At 44.5% G+C, this 14,200-nt stretch overlaps 1 protein-coding gene across 4 annotated transcripts; it reads left to right on the forward strand.

The window, feature by feature from the left end:
• The first annotated feature begins 744 nt into the window (after positions 1-744).
• Positions 745-14,183, forward strand: MEAK7 (MTOR associated protein, eak-7 homolog). 4 transcript variants are annotated; one of them, XM_039721294.1, is made up of 10 exons: positions 745-841; positions 894-912; positions 1,818-1,932; positions 3,033-3,209; positions 5,795-6,025; positions 6,493-6,637; positions 7,254-7,694; positions 8,913-9,031; positions 9,857-10,036; positions 11,042-14,183. In XM_039721294.1, exons 1-10 carry the CDS (start codon positions 745-747, stop codon positions 11,174-11,176), a joined length of 1,659 nt encoding a protein of 552 aa, XP_039577228.1. In that variant the 3' UTR covers positions 11,177-14,183. The 4 variants fall into 4 exon arrangements, with proteins under 4 accessions (XP_039577228.1, XP_039577231.1, XP_039577230.1 ...); XM_039721297.1 differs by having other exon boundaries at positions 748-838; positions 890-912; XM_039721295.1 differs by lacking the exons at positions 745-841; positions 894-912 and adding exons at positions 1,344-1,460; positions 1,513-1,531.
• Positions 14,184-14,200: the final 17 nt, after the last annotated feature.

Below are 14,200 nucleotides of genomic sequence, written 5' to 3' on the forward strand. Positions count from 1 at the left end.
CCCCTCAGGAAAAAGGGGTCTTGCAAAAGCAGGGTCTCCTCAGGGAAAAGGGATGCCTCAGGAAAAGGGTCTCCTCAGGGAAAAGCGTTCCTGGAAAAGCAGGGTCTCTTCAGGGAAAAGGGATGCCTCAGGAAAAGGGTCTCCTCAGGGAAAAGCGTTCCTGGAAAAGCAGGGTCTCTTCAGGGAAAAGGGATGCCTCAGGAAAAGGGTCTCCTCAGGGAGGAGGGTTCCTGGAAAGCAGGATTTCCTCAGGGAAAAAGGTTCTTGGAAAGCAGGGTCTCCTCAGGGAGGACAGTTTCCCAAAGGAGAATCTCTCCAGGGAAAAGGGTCCCCTCAGTCCCCTCAGGGTGGACAGTTCCCTCAAAATAGAGACCTTTCTCAGGGTGGAGGGTTCCCTCAAAAAAAGGAGGGAAAAGTCCCCTCAAAAAGGAGGGTTTCCGCAGGAAAAAGCGTTCCCTTCGAGAGAAGGGTCCCCTCAAGGCTGAGGAGCCCCTGATGGAGGCGGGTGGCCGCGCTCTCGTTGTGCGCGGAGCTCTCAGGCTGCCTCCTCACCGCCGCCACTGCGGGCTGCCCCACCGCCCGCCAGTCCCCTCCGCATCGCGGGGACAGCACCGAGGTTCCTCGCTTTCCCTGCCTTCCTCCACTTCCTCCATCCCTTTCCTGCCTACCTCGCTCCGCCCGTCCCTCCCCGTGGCCGAGGGCCGGCCCCGCGCTCCGCCCCGGCCGTGCGGGCGGAGGTGCCGGATGGCGCCGGCCGGGCCTGGGCCGGTGTCACAGCGCGGGGCCCATCGGGGGCTATCGAGGGCCGGGCTTGTGCCGGTGTCGCAGCCCGGGGCCCATCGGGGGCTATCGAGGGCCGGGCCCGGGTCGGTGTCGCAGCCCGGGGCCTATCGGGGCCGGCCCGCCCTGCCGGTAAGCGAGGGGCGGGCGGAGGGCTTGCCCCAGCCTCAGCCTCAGCCCCAGCCTCAGCCCCAGCCATAGAGACCTTTCTCAGGGTGGAGGGTTCCCTCAAAAAAAGGAGGGAAAAGTCCCCTCAAAAAGGAGGGTTTCCGCAGGAAAAACGTTCTCTCGTTCCCTTCGAGAGAAGGGTCCCCTCAAGGCTGAGGAGCCCCTGATGGAGGCGGGTGGCCGCGCTCTCGTTGTGCGCGGAGCTCTCAGGCTGCCTCCTCACCGCCGCCACTGCGGGCTGCGCCACCGCCCGCCAGTCCCCTCCGCATCGCGGGGACAGCACCGAGGTTCCTCGCTTTCCCTGCCTTCCTCCACTTCCTCCATCCCTTTCCTGCCTACCTCGCTCCGCCCGTCCCTCCCCGTGGCCGAGGGCCGGCCCCGCGCTCCGCCCCGGCCGTGCGGGCGGAGGTGCCGGATGGCGCCGGCCGGGCCTGGGCCGGTGTCACAGCGCGGGGACCATCGGGGGCTATCGAGGGCCGGGCTTGTGCCGGTGTCGCAGCCCGGGGCTCATCGGGGGCTATCGAGGGCCGGGCCCGGGTCGGTGTCGCAGCCCGGGGCCTATCGGGGCCGGCCCGCCCTGCCGGTAAGCGAGGGGCGGGCGGAGGGCTTGCCCCAGCCTCAGCCTCAGCCCCAGCCTCAGCCCCAGCCTCAGCTCCAGCCTCAGCCCCAGCCCAGCCTCAGCTCCAGCCTCAGCTCCAGTCCCAGCCCAGCCCCATCACCGGGATGGGGCGGGGAGCTGCTGCCCTCGGCTGTGAGGGATGGGCAGGGCTGAGCTGAGCTGGGCACACCGGGAATAAGCCCTTCAAGGACCCCCTTTCTCCAGCAGTTTGCTGCTTAAATTAACAACGTGTCCGCGGTGTGTTTTTTAGGTTACGGTGGTTTCCATTCACCTCTCGGTGTTTGCTGCACGGTCGGCGTCTTCCTCAGGCAAACAGGGCTTTAGGCCTGAAGGTGAAGCAGCCACAACCCGGCCTCTTGTCTACGGTAAACAAAGTTAACGACAGAAGAACTGTATTGGGCTCAACAGTGTGTCCTTCGGAGGCGGCTGAAGGGCTCCGTGATGGGCTTGTTTACAAAAGAGAGTCGTCAGGAAGAACATGGAATTTGCAGAAAAAAAACCCTGCAAAATGATGTTTTTGTTCCATATCTGATATTTTTCATATTGTCACCCCAGGCTTCCCCAGGCAGGTGGGAACGCTGTTGGCAGTGGTGGCCGTCACTGGGGTCACGGTGGAATTTGGGGTTTCAGGCGCTGTTAGGTCTGTGCTGTGCTGCTCCAGTTTCCTAAAGGAAACTGAGCACGTGGCCCAGACAACACTAAAAATCAATCTGTAATGCAGGTGACTCCTGGGACATTGAGAGAAATAGCTGTACCACTGAAAGTATAAAACAAACCCTAAACCAACCCCCCACCGCCAGCTTTAATTCTGTGGGTACCAACTCCCAGTGATTGATTTATTGGTTTCATATAAATCTGTGTGGTTTTAATGGGTCTTGTGTTGTGTTCCTAAATGTTTTTGTTCCTTTGTTTCAAATTATTTTTATAGTGTGTCTGTGAAAAAACCCACTCTTACGTGATTTTCAGAGACTTTGCAGTGATGGTGTTTCAGTACCACATCATATTGGCAAACTTAGGTTCAGTCCATTAATGCGCCAGAAAGATGCAGCATAATGTCATAACTAATCCATTATCAGGCTTTTCCCCTCATGTTGGGGATGTAATCAGCTGTCAAACTCACGGTCACTTTGTGTAAACTCATTTTACCATCAGATCATATTGGTTTTTCCATTTGATAGAGACTTGACTGAGGTTGGCATTGGTGGCCAGGGTGGTTTTAGCCAGGAGCTGTCAGACTGTCAGCTTTTAAAGCACAGTTACTGTTCACAGATGTTCTCCAGGTTCATTAAGCCTTGGTGAATACAGAGGCTAAACAGTAGTTTTAATAATTTCCTGTAAGGCTGCTAATTTGCTCTTCTTGTAAAGCTTGCACTGGTATGTCAGTCTGTTTGATGTGTCTTTCATGGCCCTTGTGATACCTTTCTGTGTTTAATGTTTCTTTTGATTTTTTTTCTCTTTGCTTCAGGTTGAAAAGATGGGGAATGCTGAAAGCAATGCCTATCAGAATCACCTTTCCAGATTTCTTCCTGAGGAGCAGTCTGACATTGATGGACTGTTCGACACCTTATCAGGATCCAGTGGCTCAGCTGGAGCAAAGAATGCCAAAGCTGCAAAGAAAACTGTGACTCTGGCAGCACTACAGGCAAGACAGTCTGTTATTCATCACATATCTGGGATGTAGTGCATTGAACAGAATTCCAGAAATAACCTGTAAAGATAGGGTATTTTTTAAGGATTGCTCATCTCAATTTAATTTTTCATATTTTGGGCAGGATGGATATTTAACTTTTTCATGCAGTTTAGCAAGAGTAGTGACTTTCAGGTTTGCATTTATCTCTTAAATTGCACTTTTGGCTCCATTTGCAGCTTTCCTGGTTCTGAACTAAGTTAGGGTGTATGGAAATATTTTCACAGAGACCTGAAAAATGGGAAGAATATTTTTACCTATGGAGTCTGTAGTGTGGGATCATTTACAGATTGTCTTGAGAAGCTGTCACAAAGTCAGTTTTTATTTGGTTATGCCTGTCTCCCTTGACATATCACAGTCTCTAATCTCTTCACTTGTACTAAAAGGAGAGAATTCAATTTGACTTGATTAAGCTGTGGCTCCCTGGTTTAGCTAATTAACATGCATTATGCTTCTGATTAACTTTGCATTCATTTTCTAATCAAGAAGAGAGAAAAATGAGTCATTGGGATCCTTAATAACTTCAGCTAGTCAGGAACTAAGTGGCCAAATGAATGTGGTGGTAAAGTGCAGTTTGATATATATTGCACAGATAATGGAGTCAAATTAAAACTCATTGAAGGCAGCAGGTTATTTTAAGGTGTTCAGCAATGCCTGTGCATACAGACCAGCTTCAGCCTTCTGCAGCCTGGCTGGCTGTGAGCTGTCACCAATTCTTGGAGCACCAAGTTTGGAAATGATGTTCCTGCTGCCTGGTTTTTCAGCAGGAACATCATTTCCCAACTAGTTCATCCAGCGTCCTTGGTGCCTGTTAATTGTTTGGGACCTGGCAGAAGTTCTCTTTCTAGCTTTGCCCCAGATCAGTGTGATCTTTGATGAACATTTGCCTTTTCCCTTCCTGCCTTTTTGTTTCCTAGCTTAAATTAAAAGCTTTTGGAAGACTTCCTGTAGGTGCAGGGAGAATGGCAATGGCATTTCTGCCTTGTAGGTGACAGTGCTCATGCCTGGGCTGAGATGTGACGGATTTGATCCAAAACAATCTGGTACCACTGGTGAGACCCCAAGCCCAGGGCCAGGACAGGCTGCACTGCATAGCTTGGGGAGCAGGTGGAGCAGGAACCTCTTGATAATTTCATGAAGCCTTTTTAAAACAAGAGTTCTGAGCTGTCAGAGGTGTGAGTTAGATGATTATTAAGGATTCCTTTTTTATACACTTCCTTTTATTTTGCACCCCAGGTCCACTCTTTGGAATAGCTAGAAGCAAAATGAAACAGCTCAGTGGAGTGGTGGGATTAGGTAGGGAGTAGGTAGGTAAATCAGCAATGTGAAGTAAAAAACCCTTGAGTATAATGTTTTAGTTGTGTTCCCTGCTGCCTCTCCCACTTGAGGCTCATACAGGATTTTTAGCAAGCCTCTCAAAGACAGCTGTACCCCCTGTGAGCATCCCTCCCTTGCTGTGGAGCACTCTGATGGGAAAGGCTGTGGCTGCTATTTCTGCTGCTGCTGGAATCAATGGGAGTTGTAGCACTGACGTCAGTGCCAGCAGCACAGAGCTCAGGGTGTTGGATCTCTCATGCCCAGCAACAGCCTTTCACAGCAAATAGGAGCAGCCCAGGCTTCCCAAGAGTGGTATTGAGCCAGGAATCAGCAGCAGCAGCTCCCCTGAGTGGAGCCAGGAGTCAGCAATAGCAGCTCCCCTCAGTGCAGCTGCAGTTGGGCTTTTAGGCAGGAGGGGCTCCACTGATTTCAGCACAGACCCCACTGAGCTGCAGCCTGTGTGGAAGAGTCAAGCCAGGTCTTCAGCACACCTCTGTGCACAGTGAGGACACTGGGTAATCACCTCCTCCTCTATGCATGTACTCAAGATGATTTATTTTTAAACTGTGTAATTAACTTGAACACTCTGAAAGTTGAATCCAGAGTCAGATCTTTCCCACAGAGCTGTGATGAGTGATTATATATTCCAGCTAGATTTCAATTCAAAGGGCCAAGCATGCAATCTAGATGAATAAGTGCTGATTTTGACTCTCTTAACACCAGGGATGCTTTTTAAAAATCAGGTGATCTGTGCTTCAATTAGTTGCTATGCAGGGGGAAATTTTCCAGGATTGTTTCTACACGTGTATGTGGGGTTAGACCCTGCCTTGATGCCAAAACTGAGATATGGAAAACACTCCACTTTGCTTTTAAGTGAGCTGCACTATCGAACACAGAATTAAAACACAATTTTGAATGTTTTACTGGCAGAGCTGTAAACCTTTGCACCAGAGTTATCACCTAGAAACCCTTTGCTAATATCCTATTAAGACTTTACTGTTGATTTTTCTGAAGTCCGTGGCATTTCTAGAAAAACAGTATCAACCTAATTCACTTAAAAATCACTATAAAAATAGAGATTTTTAGTTTTTCTCTTGACAAAGCAGTTCTTTGATAAGATATTATTGCTGATAATACATACTGTATGTCAGCACAGATTACCTGGAACACACCAGTTATTCTTCATTTGTAAAAGGTGCTCTTTGCTGTTTCTCTCACTGCAGGCACACACCCGGGAGCCCCTGCCAGAGGCAATGACTGCTCGGTTGTACAATGGAATGAAAAGCATTGACCTGCCTGGCAAATCAGCCGGGCTCAGTGAACAGATTGCTAAGGAGCAGTTTGTAATTTTTATGTCAAACCTCTTAAAAGGGAATGCAGATGAGAAGATTAGCATAATAATGAGAATGATCGCCAAGAAGGGAGGGCCTCTGAAGGGCAAACAAATCCAAGAGGTAAACAAGAGTTAAATGTGTATTGGGGAGGACAGTAAGACATTAAGAGAGTGGTTAAGAGCCAGCAAGGGCTGTGGTGTTGCTGGTGCTTCTGGGAACTGAGTAAAATGCTTTCTAGAGCTTTAGTTGCAGGATCAACTATGTGGCTTTTGAGATCTCACAGAACAGTAATTCACTAGCAGCTGCTACACTGCAAAACTTGACCTTCCCCTCCCTTTTTCATTCCCTATTTTATGGAGGTGCTTTGTGAAGTAACATGTATGAAATGTCTTGAAAAAGGATCCTTTTCAAGGCCTGTGACACTGAAATAGCATTTCTGTAGTTCCTGACTTGTCATGGCAAGAGATGTTTGTGCCTTTGGGATTACAGCGTCACTACTGCTTGACTTTATCTTCAGACAGTCCTTTGAAGCTCTTGGAAATTTCACTTAAGAAATACCAAAATGGTGATGTTTTAATCTTTTTAAGTTCACAGAGGATCTGATCACATCTGTAGTCCATGTACTGAGCTACAGGAAGGAGCTGAAAGGCTGGAGTTTGGAGAATACGAGGGATTCTTCAAGTGGAGTCAAAGCTTTGGCCTCTGAGCTGCTCTCAGAATTGAAGCTTCCAGGTGAGCAGCCCTGATTCAGCTTATCCTAGAGCTTGTGTAATCAGTGATCTCATGGGAATTTCTCTCTTTAGGTCACATCTCTTAATTTTAAGGATGAGACCAAAATTTCAAACCTAGTGCTTAGAAAATGACCTTGGAATTTTATTTATTTAATCTTACCATCTTTCTCCTCTAAGTTCAGGTGATTTGATCTGAAGTCCTAGTTTGTCATGGAACATGTCTGTTTTACAAATACCTGACTTGAAATGACAGAAATGGGCATCTAATTAATAATTATTTAAATAAAATTTATCATGTTTTTTTGGCTATGTCCTTTAATAAAGCATAGGTCTGTCTTTGCACTGTTGTAATAACAGATTTTGCTGTCTTGTAAAGAACACTTCTGAGTCTCTATTTCTAAATCATGACAGCCCAACCAAAAAATGTCACAGGTAAAGGTTTCTCAGTTCTATGGTTGCATTTGTCTGATGTAGTTGACACTTTACTGTTCCTGGCTCCTTTCATATGTGGTTTTCTGTCCATTCAAAAATGGACTATTATGTTTACACTAAAAAATCACCTGATTATTTTCCAGACAGGGACACTTACTCCTCTCCCTGTGTGTCTTATTCTTCAGATGGGACAAAACCCGTGGGTTCTCAGCTGCTGGAGGCAAATTTTGACCAAAGTGTCATTGAGGATTGGGTGTACCGAGTTCCCCAGATCTCAGTTTTCCTCAGTGTTGTCATCAGGCAAGGCCTCCACGTGCTGCATTCCCTCCCAGACCAAACCAATGACATCCTCAACCTGGTTCCTCTCTGCAAAGGCATCAAAGGAAGAGGAGTTGTCAGCCTCTTTGACATCCCAGCCATCATCTACATCAACTCCCACCTGCCTGCAGAGATGCAGCACAAGTGGCAGCTTTTATTTTCCTCCAGGCTCCACGGGGAAAGCTTCTCACAGCTGTGTGCCCATATAGTGAACAAAGGTCCTTGCCTGGTGATCATAAGGGACTTGGATGGTTTCCTCTTTGGTGGGTTTGCATCTCACTCCTGGGAGGTGAAGCCACAGTTTCAAGGTGAAACTCACTTTTCTTTCTGTAGTATCTCTGGTAAATTCCCTGGTTTTTGTACAGCAATAATCCTGTCTCCTTAATGGATACTGTCCCTTTAATGACACAAAGTGTTTCTTACACTTCCAAGTGAATTTCTCTGTGGCAAAAATAACACTAATTTTCAAAGAATATAAAAGTCATGCAGAATTATTCTTAGCATGGCAGTCAGGCATGTTGCTGATTAATATTTATAGTTTGTTATTTGATAAGGCTTTTAACGTTGCAGGACTTATTGACTACAGAACAAGTTTTCAGGGAAATCTACCAAGCCCTGTAGCTGCTTAGGTTGAAAATCAAATGAAAATGAATTAAGTGGAGCACAGATGATGAATTAGTGTCTGAATAATTTGACCACAGGATGGCAGTCCTCCATCAGGAACACCTGAGCCTCCTTTTGCCATTTGTGCACTGTCTTTGTTCCCCTTGTAAAATCCAGCAGCCAGAGGATTCTTTGGGCAAGCTAAACTTCTTATTCCCTTAAAACTTGGAGGGAGAAGAGAGGGTTTTTGAAGAACTCTTTGGAAAGAATGTTTGTGATGGAGTTGTGAAGAAAAAAACATGGGCTGTGGGTATTTGGCGTTGCTGGGAATCCTCACTCTGGCTACATTAGAAACTCAGTTCATGTCCTAAACGAGTATTTGAAAATTCACTTCAGACAGTTGGTATAACATTATTTCACACTGATTACACATCCCTTTCCTTGTATTTTTTTCCTGATAGAGAAACATACAAAGCCTACAGGGCAAGCACACCACAGGTGCCTTTGAATCCTGAACTGGGCATGGTGAAAATTGCTCTGAATCATTGACTATAAACTGATTTATCTGTTAATGTAGTCAGAACTAGGGATGTCTGCATTCACACCAGTTTGTACAGATCTGTCCGTTGGCCAGTTTTAGGTGATATAATGCAATCTGGGGTAGGTGACATAGTGACATAATGTCCTAGTGGTGCCTCTGACTCTGCCCTTGATCGCAGCCTGTAATTGCATTGATTTTTGTGACTGCACAGGGTTCACTGAGAATAAAAAGTAGGTCTAAATCTTGATGGGGGATCTACTGGCTTTCTGAGATGGCAGCTGCTGTCTTTGAATTATTCAGCTTAAATTATTTTTTATAATTTATATGTAGGCAAGTTGTTGCTTGACCTCTTATCTGACCTGAGGTGCTTCTCTGTTGGCAGGTGACAACAGATGCTTTCTGTTTTCTGTTTTCCCCACTCTGGCTGTGTACACATACACAGGGTACAATGACCACTACATGTATTTAAACCATGGCCAACAGACTATGCCAAATGGACTTGTAAGTATTCAGAAACGATGATTTGGAAATTGGATCTGTGGCTGGTGTTTGGAAGTGTTTTGTGGTTTTTTGTTTTTTTTTTTCTTTCTGAGAGCAGATTTATTTCACTTGTTATTCTCTGAGGAAATTTGCATGCCTGTAGCAGCACAAAACAGCAATCTGTGTAACTGAGGATTCTTCCACTGGCTGCTCTCCCTGCCACAGCAACTGCTTTTGGAATTATGGAGGAGAAAGCCCAGCAGGATGAGAGTGCAGACATTGCAAGTAGCTGCTGCTGCTGCTGTGTGATGACAGTTGCAGGAGCTACTCCTACTCAAGTTCACAAATGAGCTCTCCAGATGCAGAGGAGTTTCTGCAGAGCTACAGCACACCACCTGTCCTGGAAATACTTTACAGTTTTGGAGCATTATGTGCCCATAACTTTGGGAATTGCAGCAGGCTGGAATTAATGTGCCCTAAAAAAAGTGAACAACATCAAATTACATTATTGGTTTCTGTAGATATTTTCCTGAATGGAAAGGAGGCAGCAAACCTGAGCACTGTTTGAAATGGAACTGTTAATAGTCAATAAACAAAAGTCAGGAGATTAATTTCTGGTACAAGTCATAGATATTTGTATTCTGTGAAGCACAGAGGTAGGGAAGCATCACTCAGGTAAATTTTCAGTTGTATTCAAGAATAGTACATGTGGGTGTCCCCTTTTATTACCTACCCACAGAAGTGTGCCATAAATACTGACCACAGCAGCTTACTCTCAGGTTTCCTGACTTTGCCAGTCTGTTTTCCCTGTGCAGGATGTGTTTGATGTGCTGGTGTTCTCCACAGGGTATGGGTGGACAGCATGGCTACTTTGGGCTCTGGATAGACAGTGACTATGGGAAGGGCCACAGCAAAGCCAAACCTCGCTGCACCACCTACAACAGCCCCCAGCTGTCAGCCAAAGAGGATTTTACACTGGATGCCATGGAAGTTTGGGCAGTGGGAGACGCCCCTGAGAGTGCAGGGGTAGGTGAAATTGTGAATTGAACCTGTGAAAATGTGCTCTGGTTGGAACAGAAGATGTGAATGCAAAGCCCACAGTTGCAGTTTTCTGTTTAAACACTCTCTTCACTCTAGTGAATAACATGTTCTTTACCTGGCCCTGTGGTGCCTTGTGTATTAGCACCAAATAACAGAACTGAAGTGGAATTATTGAGATTGCCAACAAGAAAGAATATCAGGAGCCATGAGGTGATAGAGTCAGAATAGCAGTACTTTGAATTTCAAAAGACTTTTTTGATATTGAGGAATGGTCTCCAGGAGGAACCTCCTTGGAGGGGCCCAGTAAAATTCAGTTTCTAAAAGCACTGGAAGCTCTCAAGTCTAATCTGTAGTTCAAGAAGAGACCAAAAAACTTTCTTTATTGGTAACTTTAAATTTAGTACTGCTTTACCATAAACTACTGTGAATAGGTTTATGCCAGTCTTTCTGCATTTGGTTTATTTTTCAGAATGAGTAGCAGCCCTCTCTGCAGTCTCCTCTATCCCTGCAGTTTATTCTCTTACTAAACTGACTGGTCTGTACAGTTTGGTGGGGTTTTAAAAATTACTTATTTTTAATTTTTACTTCTTTTCAAACTAAATTCATGTACCCTGACTCCCCTGGACATGTAGCTCTAAGTAGAAACAGAGCAAACTGTTTACAGAAAATGTTGAATTGTAACTGGATCTCTTTAAAAACCTCACATCAGCACTTCAGAATGGGGTGGGGTTAACCAGGATGTCCTGGATGGCTTGTAACCTGAATAAACTTGAAATATCTCACTGTCATCTTAGGAAAAGTTTATGGCTATTTTATGTTGCTGCAGCAGTAAAAATCATTTGATGTATTTGTGAAATTTGAAATTGGAAATACATCTTCTCCATTGTGCCAAGCTAGCAGATCGCATCGCTTACAGACTTTTGAGTGTGTCTCTTCCCTGTAGCCTGATACTGACCCTTTAAATTGACTGTATTTTATTTTGTTTTGAAGAGAAAAGGTAAGAAGAGTATCCTGGATGTGGATCCTCAGGCTCAGGCCTTGCTGGAAATGGCTGGGAAAAGCCGTCAGAGCGAGGGTCTGCGGGAGCCCCTGGAAGAGGATGAAGGTGATGATGATGAGAGCTAAAGGAGCCACAGTAACGTGTAAAAACTTCACTTTTATTTGCTTCAAGTGGTGGTGATATTCCTTGGACAAGATATTTTTTCCTTTTTTTTTTCTCCTTGGATGTAGCTAATTGTCTGGGACAAAGCTTAAGCCTGGTACTTGTGTAATATTTAGGTCTACAGCACTAATCTGCCTGAAGGGCTTTGTTTGGGGAGGACAGAAAAATTAACTGGGGACATAATCATTAGGCATGGCTGAGCTCCAGCTGAATATGAATCTGCTTTCATTCCCCATAGATCATGTCTGCACAGTGAATTAAAAGCAGCAGAAGTTATTGACAGTATGGCTTTCTGTCCTGGAGAATTGATATGTACATAGTTATATATTTATAAAACCTGTTGAAGGCACTGACTAAAGCTCTTATACCTCAGCTGCACATATTTATTTGCATGCAATGAATTAGTCAGCAAAGCTTACAAACTGTAACCATGTCTTACACTGGTGAATATAGAATAGTCCACAAGATGCCACATGAAGGATGCTATGAATTTGCATTGCTTCAGTTAAAGCATTAAATGTCAATCTTTCTAAGTCAGGTTTTCAGCAGGTGATTCCATGTGAGCTGTAGGATGTTCCACAACAAGTTTTATGGTACTACACTATCCCTAGTGCATCTCACTTTATCTGTTTCTGTTTTTCTGCAGAAACTTGTCTGTTGCTTTTTAAACTTAGACCAGAATCATTGGAGCCATATTTATCCTAAAAATACCTCCAGCAGAATTCTCGAGAGAAGGTACATTCTTTAGTAGCCTCATGACACTGGAGTAAAAGATCAGGCTGCAAAAAAGGTTGAGTAAGAAGGAGCCACACTTAATTGAGAATAGGATCTACAGATACCTTGTGAAATAAATAAAAAATCAGGGTTATGTTTGTGAAATGTTTAAAGAAGATTGCTGTACACTTTATTTCCACATAATGAATCATTATTATGGAAAAGGATCCCCACAATGTGCAGTTGTTGGGGTTTGTGCTCTGTTTTGTGACCCTTCACCAGTCAGCACCAGTTTTGTCAGGTATCTTCTACTCAGGACTTTTTCTACTTGAATTAGTTCCCATCATCCAGTAATTATAACTTTGACCTTGCTAATTCTATGTGTAATTAACTTGTCAAGAAGAACCCTGATTTCTACCAGGGGCTGCAGTTTCTAACTCAGCAACAAGTGTTTGGTTATCAGAGTCTCTGACTGTCAGTCTTCCTCCTCCTGAGGAACAGGACTGTGTCCAGTCCCCTTTGTCCTGGCATGAGTTTGTCTTCTTTGCAGCTTAGAGAAAAACAACAGAATTCTATAATTTTTGCTCACGTGGCCTTCCTTAAAATTCTTTCCCTTGGTGTTTTCTTGTATGAGATTTTTTTCCCCCACCTGTTGTTTTTCATAGGGAGCCAGATTTGAATATTTTGAACAATCTGCACTTGTGCCTTAACATAGTTCTCATTTGTAAACATGTATTAAACAACATGAATTTAATCTTGAAAGGAGAGCATGAACAAATCACTCCAGCCAGGTATCCTAGGACTCAACTGTGTGTTTTGTGGAGTACCTGAACTAGTGCTTGGGGCATTTATAGGCTGTTTGTTCCAGTACAGAGAGTGCTGTGAAAGGCCTGGGAGAATGTCCTTTTATGCTGTATTTGCTTAGAGAAACTAGATAATCTCTCAAGTTTGTAACACACAGAAAAAAATAAGCATCAGAACAATTGCACTGATACTTTTGTATAGTTTTCTTCTCTATATATATTAATAACATTAAGTTTTACAATAGTACATGATGCTGTCTGTAAGTGTGGTGATAGCAGCTTTTGTTTGAACATTCTCAAACTCCCACCATGAGTCTCAGAGGTCTTTTTCACTTTGCAGTGACTAAGCCTATTGAACACTCCCATGTAGATGGCATATAGGATGAGACAGTTGAATTTCTGCAGTTAAAATAAACAGCTAGACTTCATTTTCCTTCCATTACATGGCAGAAGCTTGTTTTTGAGAACTGAAACCATCTGCAAGGGTATAGAAAAAACCCTGAATTGTACAAAGCTACTCTCCACCAAAAATATTTCAGTGGCCAAGTTTTCTTTGATTTTTAATGGGTATCAGTATAGCTGTTTCTTTATAGACTATGAATCCAAAATATAATCCTGTTTAAACTTCATTTTGTGACTATCAGCATAGCATTGTGACCTCTGAAATTGTAGTTGTTTGACAAGTTTGTGTCTGAGACTCTTCCTCTTCACTTTGAAGGTGTTAAGCTGGGGCAAGAAGAAAACTGGCACTGGCACTTTAGCAAATGTCTCAGTGAAATATTATTTACTAGGACTCCACTGATCCAACCAGCAGATGGGATTATTCCAAATTGTTCTTTAAATGTAAAAGATGGGCTTGGGAAAGACTCAATTTTTATTTTAACCTGAACCTAATGATTAAGAAATGTGGGCTTCATGCTCATGCACCTAAAAATGTCCAGAGAGCTTTTGTCAGCAGTGGGCTTAGCTATGATCTGAACAGCTCAGTCCCTTTTGTGCAGTTTTGGCCCAGCTGCTAATCCCAACATCCCTGCTCTGTTCCTGACTCGTCTTTTTTCTCAGGCTCTTTGGAAGTGAGTCCCTTTCCCATTAAATCCATCCTCTGCTGAGCACAGGTTCTGATCAGCCTTCCCTTCTCCTGTCAGTCACACAGGTACCAAAAGTGACAGCTGAGGGTTGGCACTTCAGCTCCCTGCTCTGTTTGACAGCTCCCCACAGTTTCCTAGAAAGTCTTGTGAGTCAAGCCTGGGTATCTGGGAATTCACAAACACTACAGATTGAAGGAAAAGAAATGCTTCAAGGCAGGTCTTTTCCACTCTTCTAGTGAAACATTAAAGGATGTGTGTAAATAATGAGTCTCACTCAGATACTTGTCAGTAACATTTTAAAATGTAGATTTTATTAATAAAATGATTTTGATTTAAATAAATAAAATTTCAGTTTATGCACAATAGATTTTTCTGTACAGGT

The sequence above is a fragment of the Passer montanus genome, unplaced genomic scaffold, assembly GCF_014805655.1.
Source record: "Passer montanus isolate IOZ18808 unplaced genomic scaffold, ASM1480565v1 scaffold45, whole genome shotgun sequence".
NCBI lineage: Eukaryota > Metazoa > Chordata > Aves > Passeriformes > Passeridae > Passer > Passer montanus.

Bases quoted from the DNA above. Each gene is read 5' to 3' on its own strand.
- MEAK7 (XM_039721294.1), top strand. From the start codon at position 745: ATGGCGCCGGCCGGGCCTGGGCCGGTGTCACAGCGCGGGGCCCATCGG. The intron at 3,210-5,794 runs GCAAGACAGTCT...CTCTCACTGCAG, and splicing joins TGACTCTGGCAGCACTACAG to GCACACACCCGGGAGCCCCT. The intron at 10,037-11,041 runs GTAGGTGAAATT...TTTGTTTTGAAG, and splicing joins ACGCCCCTGAGAGTGCAGGG to AGAAAAGGTAAGAAGAGTAT.